The sequence below is a fragment of the Carassius auratus genome, unplaced genomic scaffold (genome assembly GCF_003368295.1).
Source record: "Carassius auratus strain Wakin unplaced genomic scaffold, ASM336829v1 scaf_tig00023288, whole genome shotgun sequence".
NCBI classification, from domain to species: domain Eukaryota; kingdom Metazoa; phylum Chordata; class Actinopteri; order Cypriniformes; family Cyprinidae; genus Carassius; species Carassius auratus.
In genome coordinates this window covers 470,716-492,587 of record NW_020525257.1, presented here as the reverse complement: position 1 = coordinate 492,587, position 21,872 = coordinate 470,716, and the positions used below count along the sequence as shown (strand labels likewise).

The 21,872-nt window shown below is 34.6% G+C and overlaps 1 protein-coding gene across 1 annotated transcript in view; it reads right to left on the bottom strand.

Annotated features, from left to right (window-relative positions):
- Positions 1–7,733: 7,733 nt before the first annotated feature.
- Positions 7,734–21,872, bottom strand: part of LOC113077847 (adhesion G protein-coupled receptor A3-like) — a 94,914-nt gene continuing 80,775 nt past the window's right edge. The window contains exons 17-19 of the mRNA XM_026250116.1: positions 18,967–19,118; positions 11,520–11,615; positions 7,734–10,373 (exon numbers count right to left, since the gene is read on the bottom strand). Of these exons, the coding sequence (XP_026105901.1) occupies positions 9,239–10,373; positions 11,520–11,615; positions 18,967–19,118 (1,383 nt within the window). The 3' untranslated portion in view covers positions 7,734–9,238. The remainder of the gene's footprint in view (positions 10,374–11,519; positions 11,616–18,966; positions 19,119–21,872) is intronic.

Below are 21,872 nucleotides of genomic sequence, written 5' to 3'. Positions count from 1 at the left end.
ACATACACAGAGACAGACACATACACAGAGACACACAGACACATACACAGGGACACACACATACACAGGGACACACATACACAGAGACAGACACATACACAGGGACACACACATACACAGAGACAGACACATACACAGGGGACATACACTGAGACACACACATACACAGAGACACACATACACAGAGACACACACATACACAGGGACACACACATACACAGAGACAGACACATACACAGGGACATACACTGAGACACACACATACACAGAGACACACATACACAGAGACACACACATACACAGAGACAGACACATACACAGAGACACACACATACACAGGGACACACACAGACAGGGACAGACACATACACAGAGACACACACATACACAGAGACACACATACACAGAGACACACACATACACAGAGACAGACACATACACAGGGACACACACATACACAGGGACACACATACACAGAGACACACACATACACAGGGACACACATACACAGGGACACACATACACAGAGACACACACATACACAGGGACACACACAGACAGGGACAGACACATACACAGAGACACACACATACACAGAGACACACATACACAGAGACACACACATACACAGAGACAGACACATACACAGGGACACACACATACACAGAGACACACATACACAGAGACACACACATACACAGAGACAGACACATACACAGGGACACACACATACACAGAGACACACACATACACAGAGACACACATACACAGAGACACACACATACACAGAGACAGACACATACACAGAGACACACATACACAGAGACAGACACATACACAGAGACAGACACATACACAGGGACACACACATACACAGAGACACACATACACAGAGACACACACATACACAGAGACAGACACATACACAGGGACACACACATACACAGAGACACACATACACAGAGACACACACATACACAGAGACAGACACATACACAGAGACACACATACACAGAGACAGACACATACACAGGGACACACACATACACAGAGACAGACACATACACAGGGACACACACATACACAGGGACACACACATACACAGAGACAGACACATACACAGGGACACACACATACACAGAGACACACATACACAGAGACACACACATACACAGAGACAGACACATACACAGGGACACACACATACACAGGGACACACACATACACAGAGACACACATACACAGAGACACACACATACACAGAGACACACATACACAGAGACAGACACATACACAGAGACACACATACACAGAGACAGACACATACACAGAGACAGACACATACACAGGGACACACACATACACAGAGACACACATACACAGAGACACACACATACACAGAGACAGACACATACACAGGGACACACACATACACAGGGACACACACATACACAGAGACACACACATACACAGAGACAGACACATACACAGGGACACACACATACACAGGGACACACATACACAGAGACACACACATACACAGGGACACACACATACACAGGGACACACACATACACAGGGACACATACACAGAGACACACATACACAGGGACACACACATACACAGGGACACACATACACAGAGACACACACATACACAGGGACACACACAGACACAGACACAGAGACACACACAGACACAGAGACACAGCAACATGCACAGTGTCCGTAACACTGATTTAGATGCTCAATACCTTTTTTCTCTCTCTCATGGCCATCACTACATCACACCAGATTCACATCAATATCCTTCACAGCGATTCATAGAAACCTGAAAATCCATAAGGGCTCATGAAGAACATACAATATCAACAGCATAAATAAAGACAGAAAACTAAATGCCATGACAGCAGCCGCATGATTTAGTCATGCTGCAGTGCATGCTGGGAATTATGATAACGTTTCACTAAACAACACTGTTATGCGTTATTTTATTATAATTGAGATAATGTAATAAAGGCACGGCACAATATATAATGTTGTTATTGTTATTTAAACCAAAAATAAAACTATAAAAAGTCTGTCATTTTATAATTTTCCATAAAATAACATTTTTAATTTCTGAATTTGACAAAAAGCTGAAATAAGTATTAGATAAACTTAAACAAAAATGCTGCCTTTGCAACTAACTCTGACTTTAACTAACTTTAGAGTTAAAGTACTGAATTGACTAAAACTGTTAAAAAATAAATGAAAGCTAAATATATTTAAATTAATTAAAATATTTAAGAAAAATAAGAATGAAGTGAAAAAAGTTAATTATGTATATAAATAAATATATTTTTAAAACAACTATTATCTTTTGTTAATGTTAGTTTATAAACATTTTAGTTAAAAGTGCATTAATGTTAACAGATACAGTTTTTAATTTAAAAAATGTATTTGTAAAAGTTGAACTAAACATTAAATAAGATTAACAAATGCTGTATGAGTGTTTTGAGTTCATGTTAACTAATATAGTTAACTAATGCTAACAAATGAAACCTTTTAAAGTGTTACCTAGTTTCTGAGATACTATACTTTTTATTAATATCTTGAAATAGCTTTTATTTTTATATATTTTTTGCTTACCGTTTAATTTCTTTATTGTGTGATTTGTCATTTTATCAATTTTAATTTCAGTTCAAGTTGTAGTTATTTTATTACATCAAATTAAAGTAGAGTAAAATAAGAAATGTTGCCTTAATTAAATATAATTATTTTCTTTTTTGGTAATTGAAAACACTAAAATTATAAAAAAAAATAAGTACTTAAGTATTAAAAAAAGTATTTAAAAAGTATTAAAGTAAAAATAAAAAAAGGAAATCGAAAACTATTAATATATAAATTAATATATAAAAATGACAAAAGCACACAATGAAATTACAAAAACAAAAACTAAAATAAAAATTGAACAAAAATAAATGCTAATTAAACATTAATAAATACCATACTAGTATATCAATTATGCTAAAATAAACACTGGTTCACAATATAGCAGGATTATATTTGCCGTATTAACGTTAAAACTGCATAAAAATATTTAGGAGACAAACAATTAAACATTTTATGAATTAAATCGGCCACTAGATGGCAGAACATCACTGATAAAACACTGAGACTGAGTTATTTTAGTTTATCGAGACACTTTTGTTTCTTTTAATATTTTTTTTTTATTTAAATTAGTTTTTATTTGTATTATAATTATTATATTTATTTGTATTTTGTTTTTGTTTTAATTTTATTTTCAGTAAAAAAAATAATGTCTAGTTTTTAGTATTATTATTTTACAATTTTTTTATATACAAGTTAAAATAAATAAACATTTTGAAAAGTTTCTTTAGCAAAGAGATTTAAAAAAATAAAAATAAATAAATAAATGACCGTCTTTAATAACTGGATGAGACACACGACTCTCGTACTGTTAATATACATTTCTATAAATCTGAACACAGCAGAAGATTACATTCATAACTACATATATAACACACGAGTGATGTCTGTCCACATAAAGGCCTGCAGCACAACGCAGATCTCTAATGATCCTCAGCAGCTTCTGCCTTCTGGCTCAAGTGGAAAAAGATGATTATGCTTCATAAATGTAAAGATATTACATAACCAGATTGTGTTCATTATTGGTGTCCTTAGAAAGCCCAGCAGGCGCGCACACACACACACACACAAACACAAACACACACAAAACAAAATTTCTCTATCCTTGTAGGCTGTTTTGAAGGATGCCATCATTGCATTTTGTAGAATATTTATAGTATTGCATATTTATTTAGCACTTTTTTTCTGGTCCTGGTATGTTTTTATTTTTATTTTTTTGTAATATATGTGTATGTTCATATACATATAAAACACTACTTGGGGTAAAAAAATTGCTTAGAAATTAAGATTTTCAACCAGCAACTAACACAATTAAATGTTACATTTGTATTTCTATATGATTTTATTTGTTGCGAAAGACGGGCAGTAAGGTGGGATGTAAAAATCACTATTTTAATTTTATGTTAGATAATTCTTCAACTGTTAAATGGCTTTCACTGCAGAACATGGGGTTTGCACATTTGGTAAAAAATAAATAAATACAATATTTTTCTTTTTCACAAATAAAATTAATTAACATAAAAACTAAATTAAATAATGAATAAAAAAAAAAAAAAAAAACTAAACAAATAGACTCTACCAAGTGCCTGTAAATAAAACCAAAAATCACTTCATGAAACATTAAAGGTGAAAACCACTAGAAGTATGTCATCTGTCCAACACAAGGACATGTTTAGATCAGGACAAACCAGATCAAATCAACTACAGAGATGACACCTGTGCATCATAATCATGATCAGGTTTCTCACACTCACCTTCATGAGCTCTGGAGTCTCGAACACACAGATCAAGCTTTCAAAGGCCTTTTTAATTAAATAAGAGCTAATTACACACTACACTGACTCAGATGTGCTTTCTCCACCTGAAAAGTAAAATTTTGGGGTTTGTGTTCAGATCCCTGAATATATGACCTTTTGTGAGGGACTTAACGCCCGTCGAACACAAATCTGCTAAAATAAACTTTCTGCCTGAACAAACAATTTATATATATATATAATTATTATGATTATTTTTTTTTTGGTGACTGTACAAAAGTATCAACTACCAGTCAGAAGTTTGGAATAAAGAATTCTCTTCTGCTCACGGAGGCTGCATTTATTTGGTAAAAAATAAAATAAAATAAAATTGTGAAATATTATTCTAATGTAAACATCTGTTTTCTGTGTGAATCTGTGTTAAAGTGTCATTTATTTCTGTGATGCTCCGCTGTATTTTCAGCATCATTCCTCCAGTCTTCAGTGTCACATGATCTTCAGAAATCAGAATAATATGATGACAAGAAACATTTCTGATTATTATTAATGTTGAACACAGTCGTGCTGAATAATATTTTTGTGGAAACTGATACATTTTATTTTTCAGGATTCACAGCGTTTGTTTGAAATAGGAATATTTTGTAACATTGTAAATGTCTTCACTGGCACTTTAGATCAATTTAATGCATCATTAATAAATAAAAGCATTAATGTCTATGTCTGCATAAACTTTTGAATGGTAGCAACATCATATTATTCCGATTTCTGAAGATCATGTGACACTGAAGACTGGAGGAATGATGCTGGAAATACAGCGGAGCATCACAGAAATACATTACACTTTAACACAGATTCACACAGAAAACTGTAATTTTACTGTATTTTTAATCAAATAAATGCATCCTTGGTGAGAAGAAGAGACTTCTTTCAAAAACATTTCAAAACCTTGCTTTGCTCTTACTCTCTTTCTTTATCATCACACTATAAGATATGGATTATTTTCTTGCTTCAAACTTTATTCTGCCCACATATTTCCAGTTTGACATCACAGAGCATAATTTTACTCCGTATTACGGACATTATTCTGGATAGACACCGTGTTTAATCTCAAGGATATGAAAATGAAGCCTAAGGGACAGAAATGTCAAACGTGATGATGAAATATTAGACATTTTCTGGAAATACACATAACCTTAAAAGAGTTCAACCCTTTCAGCTCGCACACTTTGAATGAGAAAAATTAAATAAGGTCCATAATTCGATATTTGACACTTTTGGTGAGAGACTGTTAAAAGTCAAACACGTGAAGCATTAATAACAAAAGAAGTGCAGACATAGAGTTAAATAGAACTGAGTTATAATTGTCATAACAGCTTACATCACCTTCTGATTCACTCTCACAGTGTAGATCACAATCCTGGAGCAGACAGATGCATTAAAACCAACAAAACTGAACTCAGATACTGAGCATTGAACTAGAGACAGATCACCTCCAGCGTAAAGATCCCTACACATCATTCCTCATTTACACATCCTCCATTATTTATTATCTCAGTCTGTGGAGCATGGAAACAGAAAATAAAAGAGCTGATGGGTGGCACGAACCCGGCCCAAACCAGGACAGCCAATCAGAGCGCAGCACTTCAGAGGAAACAGGAAGGCGTGAAATTAAACTCTTTTCTGTCAAGCGGTGCGTTAAACCCAAGACCAAACTTTTACATTTGAGAATCTGAAAAACAAGTTTAAATGGAAAACCGAGAATCTCAAAAAAAACATGTCCAGGTCACATTTTTCATCGGAAATTCAATTCATAAAGTAGAGAAATATTTTGAGTTGTGTCATTATTGTCATGAGAATTAAGCTGAAAAAATAATAATAAATAAAAATACATTTTTGTTGTTGTCTTCATTGCCAAGACAATTAAGCACAGACAATATTTTTATATATATATTATTAAAAAATAAAGATTTTCTAAACATTTTCAAAATATTCGGATTGTGATCTTTTGCATTGTCTTTATTGTCATGACAATTATAGTAAATATATTAATATATGATTTTGGATTGTGATCTTAGCTTTTACATTACTTTTGCCATGAAAATTTTGCACTAAAAATAAATCTTAAAATATATATATATATATATATATATATATATATATATATATATATATATATATATATATATATATATATATATATTCATTATTATTGACAAAGCATAACAATAATAATAAATCTTAAAGAATTTCTTAAACAGGCTTTTCATTTATAAATATAAATACTAATAAAAGCACAAATAAAAATATTAAAATAGAATAAAAAGAAATAAATTAAAATAATACATTTAATTTATTCCTAAAACAGGATTCATGCTATTTTATTTTTATTTTTTTTATTTTTTTTGATTCAGGGGTGAAATATGACCAGGATATGTTTATGACAGATGTTCTCTTTTGAGATTCACTCTTTCCAAATCTAATTTTTTGAAGAACGTGAGGCAACTACACAGACATCGCCTTCATGTCAGATGAAGAAAAGCATGATGATCACAGTCACTTGTTTCCTCCAGCTAGACTAGTGTACGTGAAGTGCTTTACTAGTCTTTCTTCTGCAGTTCATTTCTTCTTCTGTCATTTTTACTTCCTTTCCAGCGATGATGTTCTCGCACAAACAACGTCTCCTTGACGACAACAGCGGTTCACCATAGAAACAGTAAAGAATCAGCACAGATCTGTAATAGAACAACTAGAGAGACGCTTTCGCTCCGTTACACAACCTAGTGAGCTATTATGCATGAGAATTATGCATGAGAATTATGCATTTGAATTGCATATAAAAGTTCACTACATAATTGTTATTGTTATGATATATATATATATATATATATATATATTCACTTTACCATCTGCTGACTCTGATGAAACCTTGCAAAAAATATGTAGGCCTAAATTTAAGCTTTATGTTTTTGAATTGCATATAACATTTTATTTTCTATAGATCTTTTAAAAGAGCACTTTGCCCTTTTTTTTACAGCACTATTGTTAATTGTGATCTTTTGCACTTTCATTATTGTCATGACCATTAAGCACAAAATAAACAAATAAATAAACACACAAACATAATGCATCTTAAAATATTCCTAAAATAGATTATATTTATATTAATATAATAGCAGACTAAATTAACTATATTTGATTCTTATTTAAATATTAATAAATACATTTATAATAATAAATCTGGTCATTGTGAAAATAAATCAATTTAGCTAAAAAAGTATGAACATGGTTAAAATATGACTAGATGTGCAACAAGCAATATTCAATAAAAATGCATGAGATTGAAACAAATTGGATTTATTGATTATGCTGGTTATTGTGTATTTAAATCACACTCAGTTTATTAACACTATTACAGAAATCTGCTCTGATTCATTTATACATGACTTGACAATTATGCATCAAACCACATTTGTAATGCTAAAATGGTGTAATCCAAATCAATGGACATTTTTTATATGCAATTCAAATATCTAAATCCTAAAGTTGTATGCATTTTTTTTTTATGTTTGCAGCAATGCATTCTGGGATATCATTCTATGCGTCCTCACAGTAAGGCAGCATGGATATGTAGCCTAGTCTTCTGAATGCTGTCTAGATAAGTAGCTCACGAGGATTTGAAACGGAGCTTCTTTGTCTGTTTACATCACACAGTTCAATGACAGAACAGAAGTTAGACAGAAGCGGTCCTTTTTTGTGCATTACTAAGTTTTTGCTAGTTGATATTCACAGTATATATTAAGCATGAGGAGCTGGATGGTTTAAAACTGCTGGTGAATTTTCATGTATTTAGAAGTTTTTTTTACTGTAGAAATGAATGGGACATTTAAGGGACTCTCAAATACATCTATGAAAATAAATATATGGCAAAATCCTTTATAATACTATGTTTGCATACACAAACACACAATATTTTCCTGCTCACAGTAACACACACTCACTATGGCAATGTCTGTTACCTGGAAAAGGTATGAATGTAATGGCCACATAAACACTGCAGAGACTGGGACGGACAACCACTTCGGTAATCAAATATCATCAGAAAAATATTAAATTTCTGTAAGGGGAGTGACTCCGGATTGAAGTGCAGTGTGAATGCGGCCAATCAACACACGCTCAGACTCAAACCAGAGGCCTCATTAATCAAACTCACATCTGATCCGAAACTTACAACTAAATGTCAACTAGCAGTCATAAGAGGATTAGGAGACTAGTAGTCTGCTTAATATCCTCTAACACTTTATTTTTGATAAGTCCACAACATACTGAATGTGAGAAGTTGCACATTAACGATAATTAGTTGAATGCATAGTTGCAAAGTTACCGTAAGTTAATTGAATATCTAAAGTGGACTATCAAAAAGTGCAACCATATTTTTTTATTATAACTGCATATGTTTTCAGCAACATTTTAACTGTTTTATGTCAGACGGTAGTCAATTTGATTAATTCATTAATTATTCATGATTTCCCTAAAACAAAACTAAAAAGAAAACTAAATACCCGGAATAAAACAAAATTAAATCCCCTTAAAAAAGGATTTCAAATGATACAATTGATTTCCTTGCCCAGTGATGATGGCTGTACATCTTCTATACAAAGACATATTTTTTTTGTATATTTATTATATTTGTGTTTTATAAATGAGGCCCCGGGTTTTTCGTTCTCGTATTCGTACGATCCGCAGAATCATCCTGTACGATGAATGATGCAGGAAAGAGCTTGTGATGGTACTAAAAACAAAGTTCCTTTCTTAAATCCTAGTGCTGGGTCGAACTACACTGTAGTTTCGTTTCTCCAGGGTCCCGTGCGTATATTCCCCGTGCTGTCGGATGGATACAGCGCGTTTCCCTTCAGGATGCCGTTCTGATTGGCCAGCGACTGTCTGCGGGCGTGCAGCTCTATATGTGCGTGATGCAAATCGTCTTCTGCGAGTTTCCCGCACAGAAAGCTCTCGCCCGCGTCGGGGAGCTCGTCTTTTGCGCAGCACATGTGATGATGGTGGCAGAGCGTGAGCGCCTCGTGAGGGCAAACCTCGTGAGCCAAGTGGCAAATGTGGGCGTGAGGGCTGTTAGCGCGCGAGCTGTGCACGCTTATGGCATCCGCTCCTGAGGGAATGCGCAACGCTAGTTCACGTTGGTGCCTCGTTTTAGTCCTGACGGGTTTGGAGCAGTGGTGCAATCGCATGGCAGGTCGGTAGCCATCATGGAGAAGCACATGCGCGCTTGTTTCATCCTCTAGGAGCTGTTGTGTATGCAGAGCAGCGCAACATGGTGAAACCGGCGTCAGGCAGGTCACGTGATTTTGCGCGGCGGCGTGACATGCGCAGTGAACGGGTTTCCCACCATCTAGATGGCAGTGGGAGTGGGCGTCGCCGTTTATGTTGAGTTTGTGGGCGTGACCATGGATGTGGGCGTGGTATGCGTTTGAGGGGCGTCGCCCGGGACAGCATGCGCACCAGCAGTGCCACACATCATCGCGTTTTGCGCAATGATGAATCAAAATGAACAACCCAAGCGTGACAGAAAACGCCCCGTATAAGCAGCTGAAGATCATATCCAGAAAGTGTCCTTGCGAAACAGCAAGTGCGCCGAACGTCCACGTGGCTGCGAATAAAAACAGTGTGAACGCCGCCGTCCGCAGCTGGGCTTTAAACGAGTGTTCGTTGGCCAACATGGACGGATTGATGAGACCCGGGCAGCCACCGTGACACTGACCACTCGCCGGCTCCCCCTGGTGGACGTCAGAGAGCCGCTGCTGCTCCTCGCTCACCGCCTTCAGCTCATATTTCCGCTCGGGGTGTTTGTGCAGCTGGATGATGGTGCACAGGAAGTAGATGCAGGTCACTAGCACAATGAAGGCCACTGGACCATAGAAGGCGCCCAGACTTGGCTCCCACGCCATCCAACAGCTACAAACACAGGATACATTACTGAACATGTTTGCATGCACGCTATTTTATTATGGATCATATTCTGGTTACTAAACAATCAGATTTTAGCAATTTGACAGCACTGACATCGGATTAGAACAAAACTTTGACAAAACTAAGATGAATAATAACACTACTGTATTTTGCAGAGCAGCTTAAATTGAATTGGTTTCATAATTTATGAAGTTTGCAACATTGATACATAAAAAATCTGCAATGATACAGTTGAGTTGAATGAAAATGCAAAATAGAGTTGTTATTGTTAACTTAAACTTAAAAATAGTTTTCTTTAATTTAATTAATAAAGCTGAAATAAAATTAGATGAAAAACTTAACGCTAATGAAAATGAAATAGAAATGTTGCATTGTCGAGTACCAAAATTATTAAATCTGAAATGAAAATAAAGCTATATAGAATATAAAATATAAAAACTAATAAAATTATGAAATCAAATTACTAAAACTAAAATGAAGATCAAAACTAAAAATATAATTGAATTTGTTTCATAACTGATCAACTTTGCAGTTTGTAAAAATATCAATGTCGCAAAGATACAAATTAATTAAAATGCAAAATAGAATCATCTTCACATTTTTTTTAAATTCAGTAATTAAAGCTGGGGAGAAAAATAAAATAGATAAGATAACATGATAAAATAAAATAAAATATTAGATGAAAAAACAAAAACTTAATTCAGTTCATAAAAAAAAAAAAACTAAAAACTTAACCCTAATGAAAAAAGAAATGTTGACTTCACGACTAACTTAAATAAGCTTTACTATTAAAGTATTTAAATGTCTAAATCTGAAATAAAAGACGCTACAGAGAAATTTTTTTTTACAAAAGCACATAGCAAAATTACTTTAACTCATTAACTAAAATCTTCACTTGAGGTCTTTTACGCATGCAAAAATGCAACCAAATATTACACAATAAAAGTTTAAAAATCAGTCAAAGCATTACTCTGAAAGAAGGGTCAGGTCCCATTCAAAGTCTGTGGTGGTTACAGATCTTCATGCATTCGTCATTCAATTCATATTTATTATGCAGTATGATACTTTTAGTTACTCATATATATGAAAGAGTGTCAAACAACACATCGGACTGATTTAGCTGCTACTCACAATGGCGTCTGCTCTCCGCTGCCGTAGTTCTCGATGTTGATGGCTGCTGTGATGCCGCAGATGATGAAGGGAACTCCTGCACTCACTAAATAAAACCTGCAGACACAAACCACACAAAACAAATGATCACATTCTCTCCTGCTTAATGCGGTTCAAAATGATGATGCTAAAAATACAGCATCGGGTTTCATCAAACGCTGGAGTAACAGGGATGAGAGAGCGTTTATGAGGGATTTATTTGACCTGCCAGGGCTGTTTGAGAGAAGCATTAAACACAAAGGAAAATCAGTTTCTACAGAAATAAGATCAGAGCAATGTGAAAACCCCAAAACCAATGCAGAAGACAGAAAAAATTAGAAAAAGATGAAAAAACGTGTATGATATTACTCCAGAAATGCTAGAGTTTGCTTTAAATGTATGTGACATTAAACTAGTTGTTATTTAGTTAGTTAGATGTTTATAATTTTAACTTAATGTACAAATTGTTGCCTTTGCTAAATAGTAATAAAATACTAACTGAAATTAAACTGAAACAAAAACACTTTTATTATCTTATTAAAATACTTTTGAATAAAAATACTGAAATATAAAAACAAGATTTTTCAAAATATAAATATTCATATCCAATATAAAACAACAACAACAACATTTATTTAAAGAACAAATGTGATAAACATGCATTTGATTATTTTTATTCAGATTTTTACTGTATTTTACTACTTGCATTAATTAAACAAACTAAAATACAAATAGACTTTTTAGAAATAAACTAAAATTAAAGTGAAACCTGAAATCAGTACAAAATCTAATTCTAAATATTAATAAAAACGAATGAATATAACCTATAATAATTTTAATAGTTATAATAATATAAAGTAATTACATGTGCTGTTCCATGCATTTAAGTAAAAACGGTGTAAAAAAGATTATTTTTTTATCAATTTTTTACTGTATTTTACTAATTGCATTAAACATTTTGACTGTACTTAACTAGTTTGGTTAAAATTACAAATACGTGAAAAGAAAAGCTACCAAATTATGTAATAATTTACTTATGTCGCTTCAAACTTGAATGACTTTCATTCTTGCATTTTCACGTGAAGAGACTGAGCGATAAATACACTGCTCTTATACATGTAATGAAAGCGAATGAGGTCCCAGAATGCCTCTCTTCACGCTCTTCACGTTTTACAAACACACCTCCATGAATCAGCTGAAGACATTGAGAAATGGAGGAAGACTATGACCTGGTGCAAGGTCACGCTGATAGGACACACAGCTGATGTGATTGTGTGTGTGTGTGTGGGTGTGTGTTGGTGTGTGTTGGTGTGTGTGTGTGAAATTGATTTCCATCCACTGGCTCCTGTCACAGATGACATTATAGTCAATCACATGAGATCGGCACAGCAAGCAAAGATACAACAGCATCAGCACATTATCTACTTTCAGAAACCACACACACACACACACACACACACACACCGACCTGAGGGGAGCGAACTACATGCGTGCTCTCCAGAATAACATACAAGCAAATGAGTGTAATTTCAGGCGGTGTTATGACATCTCAATAGGATCCCGGCGTGTCTCTGCGGCGCTCGTGTTTGGGAGATTAAAACGGCCCCCCTCTGAGCGCAGATGCACGGGTTAGTCCAAACACACTGAATAATTCATGAAATTAACCAACGTTTGAGGAAAAAGCTGTCCGCTGTGTGATACAGAATTCAGCCGTTTAGCAAACTGAAAACCAATCTCACACAGTCTCTTCTGCTCACCCAGGCTGATCAAAACCAAGTAATAATTGTGAAATATTATTCCAATTTAAAATACCCATTTTCTGTGAGTATCTGTTTAAAAGTAATTGATTTTTGTGATCAAAGATGAATTGTCGAAGACATATGACTAGTAAGCCAGTTCTCAAATAACTGCTATGATGACTTTTGTTCTACCCACTTAAAGGATATAAATAATTGTACTGTGCAATCTAGACTGTGTCTGTCCCCGAATAGTGAGGTCAAAATATAAATGTAATGCAGGCTCTAGAAAAAAATCTGATTCTTCACTAGTAAGAACACTTCAGAACACTTAGATTCTACAGCGTCTAACACTTCAGCTTCATCCATCGCATCCAAAGAAAAACTGCAGTGATTTACAACTATAGGACAAGAAGAGCTAAATAAACTTATCACTGTATCTAAACCAACAACATGTTTATTAGATCCTGTACCCACTAAATTACTGAAAGAGTTGTTACCTGTATCTTTATCTTTAGGTCACGTCCCAAAACCATTTAAGCTGGCGCTTATTAAGCCTCTTATTAAGAAACCAAAACTAGATCCTAGTGAACTGGCAAATTAATATTTGAACCATTTCAAATATTTATTTTATTTATTTTACAGGTTTCAGGACCCACCATAGCAAAGAAATTGCACTTGTTAAAATTACAAATGACTTGCTTTTTTCGTCAGATCAAAGCTGCATCTCATTGCTAGTTTTACTTGATCTTAGTGCTGCGTCTTAATTATCACCAGTAAAGTATGGAGTGCCACAAGGATCTGTCCTAGGTCCTCTTCTATTTTCAATTTACATGTTGCTTCTTGGTAATCTTATTAGAAAATAAGGTATTAGCTTCCACTGTTATGCTGATGATACTCAGCTATATATCTCAATCAGACCAGATGAAACTTCTAAATTATCTAAGCTAACGGAGTGTGTTAAAAATGTAAAATATTGAATGACCAATCATTTTCTCCAATTAAATTCGGATAAGACGGAGATATTAATTATTGGACCAAAAAACACTACACAGAATCTTGTAGATTACAATCTGCAACTAGACGGATGTACTGTTACTTCCTCTACAGTCAGAAATCTGGGTGTTATATTAGACAGCAATTTGTCTTTTGAAAATCATATTTCCAATGTTACAAAAACTGCATTCTTCCATCTTAGAAACATTGCCAAGCTACGAAACATGTTATCTGTTTCTGATGCAGAAAAGCTAGTTCATGCATTCATGACCTCTAGACTGGACTATTGTAATGCACTTCTAGGTGGTTGTCCTGCATCTTCAATAAACAAGCTACAGGTAGTCCAAAATGCAGCAGCTAGAGTCCTTACCAGGTCAAGAAAATATGATCATATTACCCCAATTTTACAGTCTCTGCACTGGCTACCTATTAAGTTCCATATCAGTTACAACTTTTAATTACTTACCTATAAGGCCCTAAATGGTTTAGCTCCTGCGTACCTAACTAGCCTTCTACCACGCCACAACCCATCACGCTCCCTAAGGTCACAAAACGCTGGACTTTTGGTAGTTCCTAGGATAGCAAAGTCCACTAAAGGAGGTAGAGCTTTCTCACATTTGGCTCCCAAACTCTGGAATAGCCTTCCTGATAATGTTCGGTGTTCAGACACACTCTCTCTGTTTAAATCTAGATTAAAGACACATCTATTTAGCCAAGCATTCAAATAATGCACCTTATAATCTAGTCCTGCAGTTATATTTGTTATATTAGTTGATTTGATCAACTATAACAGACGTTCAGCCACTAAAAGCAGGAGAAACTTTACAGCTGAAATCATAAACACTAATTTATACAAGCGCTTTCACAAAAATGCCAGCAATACTTGTCACTGGGATCATAACGTGGATGAAAATGGTGCAATAAGGCAAAAACAATCATGTAAGTAGAAGAATGAGCTCTAGGATCATGATTCACCACCAATCCCACAAATTGGCAGGAATGGGTCAAACTGTTCCATACAGATGGACTTATTACAGCGCAAACGACTCATGCAATCAGATATCAGCACTTTAGGTGATGTTGAAACAAAATGAAGGTGAAACGATCGGTGCGCTGTGACTCTCAGCTCCGTTAAATTACAGATTCACCGCTGCGTCTGCGACCTTCATTACAGCAGCAGTGTTTACACAGGATCTGATGCGTAATGGGCTGAAAAAAAGGTGACTTTAATAGCAGAACAAAAACAACAGGTAGCCGTAAAACACTTACACAAAATGTGATTTCTGCTGTATTATTGTTGTTTTTTTATGCATTAGTAGTATTTCAAATGCATTTAAAATTTAAAAAGGCAAGACACTCAAAAGCATTGCTTTTTTTCAAGCATTGATCAAGGTTTAGTAGACTAATAGAAAGAAACCAACCAAAATAGGCTTTTAAGTGTTGATTTTTATTGAACCTATCTATTTCGTCTATAGATTTTAGCTAAAGTACATATCTTTAAAGAGTTGTTCTCCATTTAAGTAGCTCCTACATTAAAGAAAATCTTTAAAATCAAATATGGCGATAAAATTTATTTTAACATTTAACCTGAATATTCATATTTCTGTTCTGGAAGTTTATGCAAATTAGTGTTTATTTAAACAACATTTCAGTAATAACGTTTTTAAACCACGTATAACATACACATTTAAAAAAAAATCATATTCAACTGTAGTGTCTTGTCTTAAAACACAAACCTGATGTGACTAGGATGTAATAAACAAGTAACTGTAAATTAAATGATGTTCCATAGCCCTTTAAATGAGTCTGCAACATGAAGTTGCAATGGACTGAAAACCCAAATGCAATAAGAAAACTGTCTGCGTCTGAGAAAGAAAGATGAGCGTGTAAAATAGATGTGCTGATCCAACCAACAATCAAGAAATAAACCAAACCGCAGGAGGCTCGAAGCGCGAGGGAATTATTCTGAAGACAGATAAATGAAAAACAATCACGCCGCTTGCAGTCAAACAGCAGAATCACTCTGGAAAGAAACCGGTTTCAATCAAACCGGTGAAAGTGCACATCACAGACGAGAAACAACATTAGTGAGCTATTGATCAGGTCTCCAGGTTCAGAATAGAAACTATTCTTATTTAAAACACTATTGTCTGAAGAATGCAATATGCACAGTATGCACTTCTTCTACAAGCACAGAATACTAGTGTGCAATGTACATGAAAATCTTTAATGGTTTGATTAAAAACCAAATCAGTTTGGAGAAAAGAGGGTGAATTGGGGGGTAAATGGAAGACTGGTTAAAGATCTGGCTCTCAGCGTCTGACTCATATCTTACAGGCCACAGCGTTTCTGACAGAGAACACAATGTCTGCGCTCGGCTTTTATGTGACCTACTTTCAGCACAATCAAACCCAAGCACTCCACTCAGAACTACTAAAAATCCCAGATTAAAGGCCACGAACAAGCACAAGCTGAACCAAGCTGCGTTAGACTCTGAAAATATGCACACACACACAAAAAAGCAAAAAAGTGGAACTGAGGAACATGTTAGTTCTGTCTTCCCTATGCTATAGTTTGGTGAAAGTGCACACACACACACACACACACACACATATATGTAGATATTTAAAAAAATAATTGTGTATATACAGTATATATATATATATATATAGTATAACATTTATACTTAAATCTTACACTTATTTTGAAGATGTAGTGTATACACACACACACACACACACATTAAAACACATACATATTAAAATAAATGTCACCTTAAATTAAATATCATATATAAATGAAAAAAAATAATAATAATACATTTAAAAAAAAATTGATGTACTAAAATAACTGACACTGAAATTATTAATAAAAACTATAGACATTTACAACATTATCATCAACAACAAAAATGTAATAAAAATAAAATATTACATAATACTTAAAATAAAAATGTTAATAGTATATAAAACAATATAAAATATTGTAATTATCAACTTAGCTAAATCAATTCAAACTCACTTTAATTTAGTTTAACTTGATGTACTAAAATAAATGAAATTTAAATATCAATATTTAAAATGAAACAACTACAACAACAACAACAAAAAACTAATTTTAAACAAAATGAAACAAAATGAAAATGAAAAATAGAAAGTTAGGACCGTTATAAAACCGATAGTTCAGCGTGTATATTCCTCTAAATGGTTAATTACGTATAATGCTGTGTGATCAACATCTGCAAGCAGCTAAACTCACCAATTAACAATTAAACATGGAATCTGTGCTTTATGCTTCTATATAATACAAGTCACTGACAGATTTACCGTGGTATAATCAGTAATTTCCACACGCCCAGAGCAAAGGTGAAGACTGTATTCAGCACACATTGATTAAGGCACAAGCTGTTCTGTGATCGTACATTAATACGCTCTGCAGGAGCTTAATTCACATGTTAAATCTCAGCTCAACACAGATTGATTGGGTTTATTATCTTGACACTGACAGAAGGTTAACATGAAGGTTACGCGGCGGATCCTGCAGCTGTTTCTCAAGTTTACAAGCCAGATTTTCAGTATGTTTACGTGCACAATTTTTGTTGCAATCAGACTGAATTCAATTTGATTTATGAGTCTGAATGTATTGTTTACATGAACGTTAAATAAAGTGGGAATGGGGTTGATATGTGCATTTATATGTCACAAGCTTTTTACATGCTCAGAGTTTCCCATAATAACCATACAGTACCCTTACACGGTTTCTTTATTTGTTTTAAAAAGCTGAATTAATATTTATCCATTTCTACATGAAGGCTTTTCAGTCCGCCTGACCTTATTTAAAATGCATTTGTACTAGTTTCCCTTTCAGACACAAAACTTATGGGAGGAGAGTATTCAGATTAATTCAACGCTATCTGACGGCCAGTTCGTACATATTTTACAAGGTGGTTAATTCGTACGACCTCACATGTACAATTTTGTACGTGACGGGAAGTTTTAGGGGCGGGGTTAGGTCTAGATAATTCGTAGAAATGTATATGAATTGTGCAATTCGCAAAATACGTACAATTTAGCAAAAATTGTATGAATTTTTACGAGTGAGGTTGTATGAATTAGCCACCTCGCAAAATTGTGTACAAATTGCTGAGAGATTGGGCTGATGAAGCATGCAACGCGTTTTACTAACGTTTGTGCTCATCAAATTCCTGGCATTTGCGTTATCATTAAACATGCAAAAAATACTTTTTGCACTTGAAATTGCAGCATTTGTTGCTTCTAGGAAGAGGCACTGCATACAACAGAGTGCATGGTAGAAGGAAGAGGATTTTGTCCACATGCTTTAATTTATTTTGAATGCCAGAAAGAACACATTAATCCAAACAAATATTGTTTGCCAAGACATGTTATTTTTAATCAAGTTAACTTACATTTTTTGTCCTCCAGTTCTTCTCAACGTACTGTGGCTCCTTTATTTGAGACTACACTAATTTGAGCTGCGCTTGGTATATTGTGTTGGTCAGTGTGCAAATGAGATGTTGCGTCTGTATTCTTTAATTTGCGCACTGTTAGTAAATAACCAGCGGAAATTTCCCCTCCCATCAGCACGGTTTCAGATTTGCGCTCTTGCACTAATTTGCAATATTTAGTAGAACTGTCCCTAAGTGTCATTGACCAGAGAACAAGCTGGACAGGCCGTACCTCAGCATGGGTGATCTGGAGGGGTGAGCCGGCGCGTGGTCTCCGTCCTGTGGCTGCTGTGGTGTTTTGGTCACCTGTTTGTAGATATTTCGTGCCGTGACGCCCAACCAGAGCATCGTGGACAGAGACGAGTAATGCAAGACGATACCGACCTGAAACACACACACAAACACACAGTTCAGTGGTTGAAGCGCAACACACACTGATACAAATCCAGATAAAACTATGCAAGAAAGTACTGTTTCAGCAGCATCTACGACCATGTAAATACCATGGTAAAATGTTCAGGGTCAGTAAGATTTATCAAAAGTGAGACATTTATGACATTTATGATGAGATTCAAAATAAACGCTGTTCTTTTGAGCTTTCTGTTCATCTGTAAATCTTGAAAAATAAAATGTATCACGGTTTTCACAAAAATACTGTGCAGCACAACTGTTTTCAACATTGATAATGATCAGAAATGTTTCTTGAGCAGTAAATCATCATGTTAGAATGATTTCTGAAAGATCATGTGACACTGAAGACTGGAGGAATGAAAAATATCAGCTTGAATGACAAAAGCATGTCAAAGCTGATGGAGCTAATGAAAAATATTACAAGTTTCTCAAATAAAACCAACACTTATTTTACCCAACATGCATTTCAAATGTAAAAAAAAAAGTGTGCATGTGCATTACTGAATACCTTTATGTGTCACTTCTTTTCCAAGTATGTGCCATTAACAACTGATTATGTCAATAATCCCAAATGTTCATGTGTTCATGTGTTCATCAGGCTTTTATGACTGATATAGTCTGGTTTATTAAGAACATGGAGAAAAAATTGCTCAGTTATATATATATATATATATATAGGAACAGTGAAAGTAAAGCTTCTGGAAACAAACGCTCCTCAAAAGAGCCTGAGGATCAGATTTGAGACTCTAAAACATGATTGATGGAGAATCAAGTAAAGCTGAGCTGCTTCAGTCCAGGAAGAGTTCATCCGGAGATATTACTGACCTTATTCTGACCTTTACTTGACCACAATCACTCAAGATTTGACACCAGAAGCTGGACGCTTGTACAATTACTCTAAACGAGCTATTACTGGATTAAACACTATTAATCAGAGACCGAAAACATCCAGTAGATTGAGTGTGAAACCGCTGTAACAGCAGCGTTTGATCATTTGTAGCCTTAAAAATTTGCATATTAAACATGAACCAGTATTTATGTGGTTAATCAGCCAGGCCGATATCAGTTCTGTAAGGAAACACTGATCAATGTTAAGCATACGCATTTGAACATAACACTAAATACGCTTTCTGTCTCCGCTGTCACACTGTGCTTATTTATTCATCTGTAATCTAAATTAAATGCTGCGCTGTCAAATATCCAGCAGGAATCTAAATATAATTTCTCTCATCCACTTACGAGTCGCTGTGTTTGCCGAGATGGCGAATAGAATAATCAGATTCTCTCAGCGTCTGAACACAACATATGTTCACAAACACTCAGGAGAGCGAGAACAATAACCCGGATCCATATCATCAGGAGAGAATGAGAGACGGTGGATTCCCATCGCACAGATTACACTTTCCTGCGCCATCCATCACTCGGCCGAGGCCAATCAGAGATGGCCCTCTGAGATCAAACACACGAAGACGGAGAAATATAAATCTGATGACGACCTTGAGCCGTGACACTGAAAATCTCTGACCAACCCAGAGCTCAACAACATGTTCAATCCAGAACAATCGTGAGCAATCGTGAGGAAATCGATGACCTTGAGGAGCAACGGGACATTTAGTCTTCATTTCACTGTGAAATCACATGGGCCAAAACCCCTGCTTGATATTAGTTAGGCTATTACAGTTATATGTCCAAAAACACAAGATATGAGTGCAAAAATACCTATGTTTTGTCTTATATTTATTCCATTTAACCTTTTAACTGTCACCCCCATTTTTGAACATAGACGTGAAAGTACACTATTCACACTTAAATTGTTATAATTCATAAACGCTTTTGAATACAGACCAAAGGTTGGTCTCTTTTTAAAGAAGACAATCTGCAGATTATTGCAGAAGTGAAATCATTTAAAAAAATGAAAGCATAAAAAAGTTATAGAAGTTTTTAAATTTACTGTAAATACATTTATTAGTTTATTTTTATTATATTTTATATAAAGTAAATATTTTATAAAATATGTTTTAATCCAAAATTGCTATAAAATTAAAGCCATGTGTCTAAATAAGTTGTGTTCCAAATTTGAAGTTGATATAAAAAAAAATGTAGGTTCATATGCAATTTTGTTTAGGCGTTATACCACAAAAAGCCACCGGGTGCCATTGAAACTCCATTGAATTTTTTGGATGCATTTGTTTGTCACAAATGTATCAATTTCTCTCTCAATATTATGTCTATGACAAAATAACCACCAAATATGGAATCTTGAGACTCAGACCTTTCCAACGATATGTATTTTGTCAAGATTATGAAAAGTTTTGATTTTAAAAGACCGTAATATATTTGGAATATGACACCTCCCACTAAGGGGGAGGAGCACGCTAAAAGATTTTAAAGTACGATTTCCATGGTAACGCAGTGTCCGATTTCAAAATGGTTTTCATAAGATGAATTTGGAGTATATAAGCTTTCAAATGATATATAATTTAGAGAAAGGTCAGAACTCCTGTTATGATGTATATGTTTTGAGGTGCACTCTTTTTATAAATTAATATTTTACTGTTCCTTCATAATTTTTAACAACAAAACGTGGTCAAATATCTATTTAGGAGTCTTAGACCTTTCCAACGATATATAGTTTGTCATGATTAGATTAGGATATAATTGTAATATATTGAAGTAAATTTAGGCGTCCCGTATACGGGACGGTGACAGTTAACAGTTAATATAGTT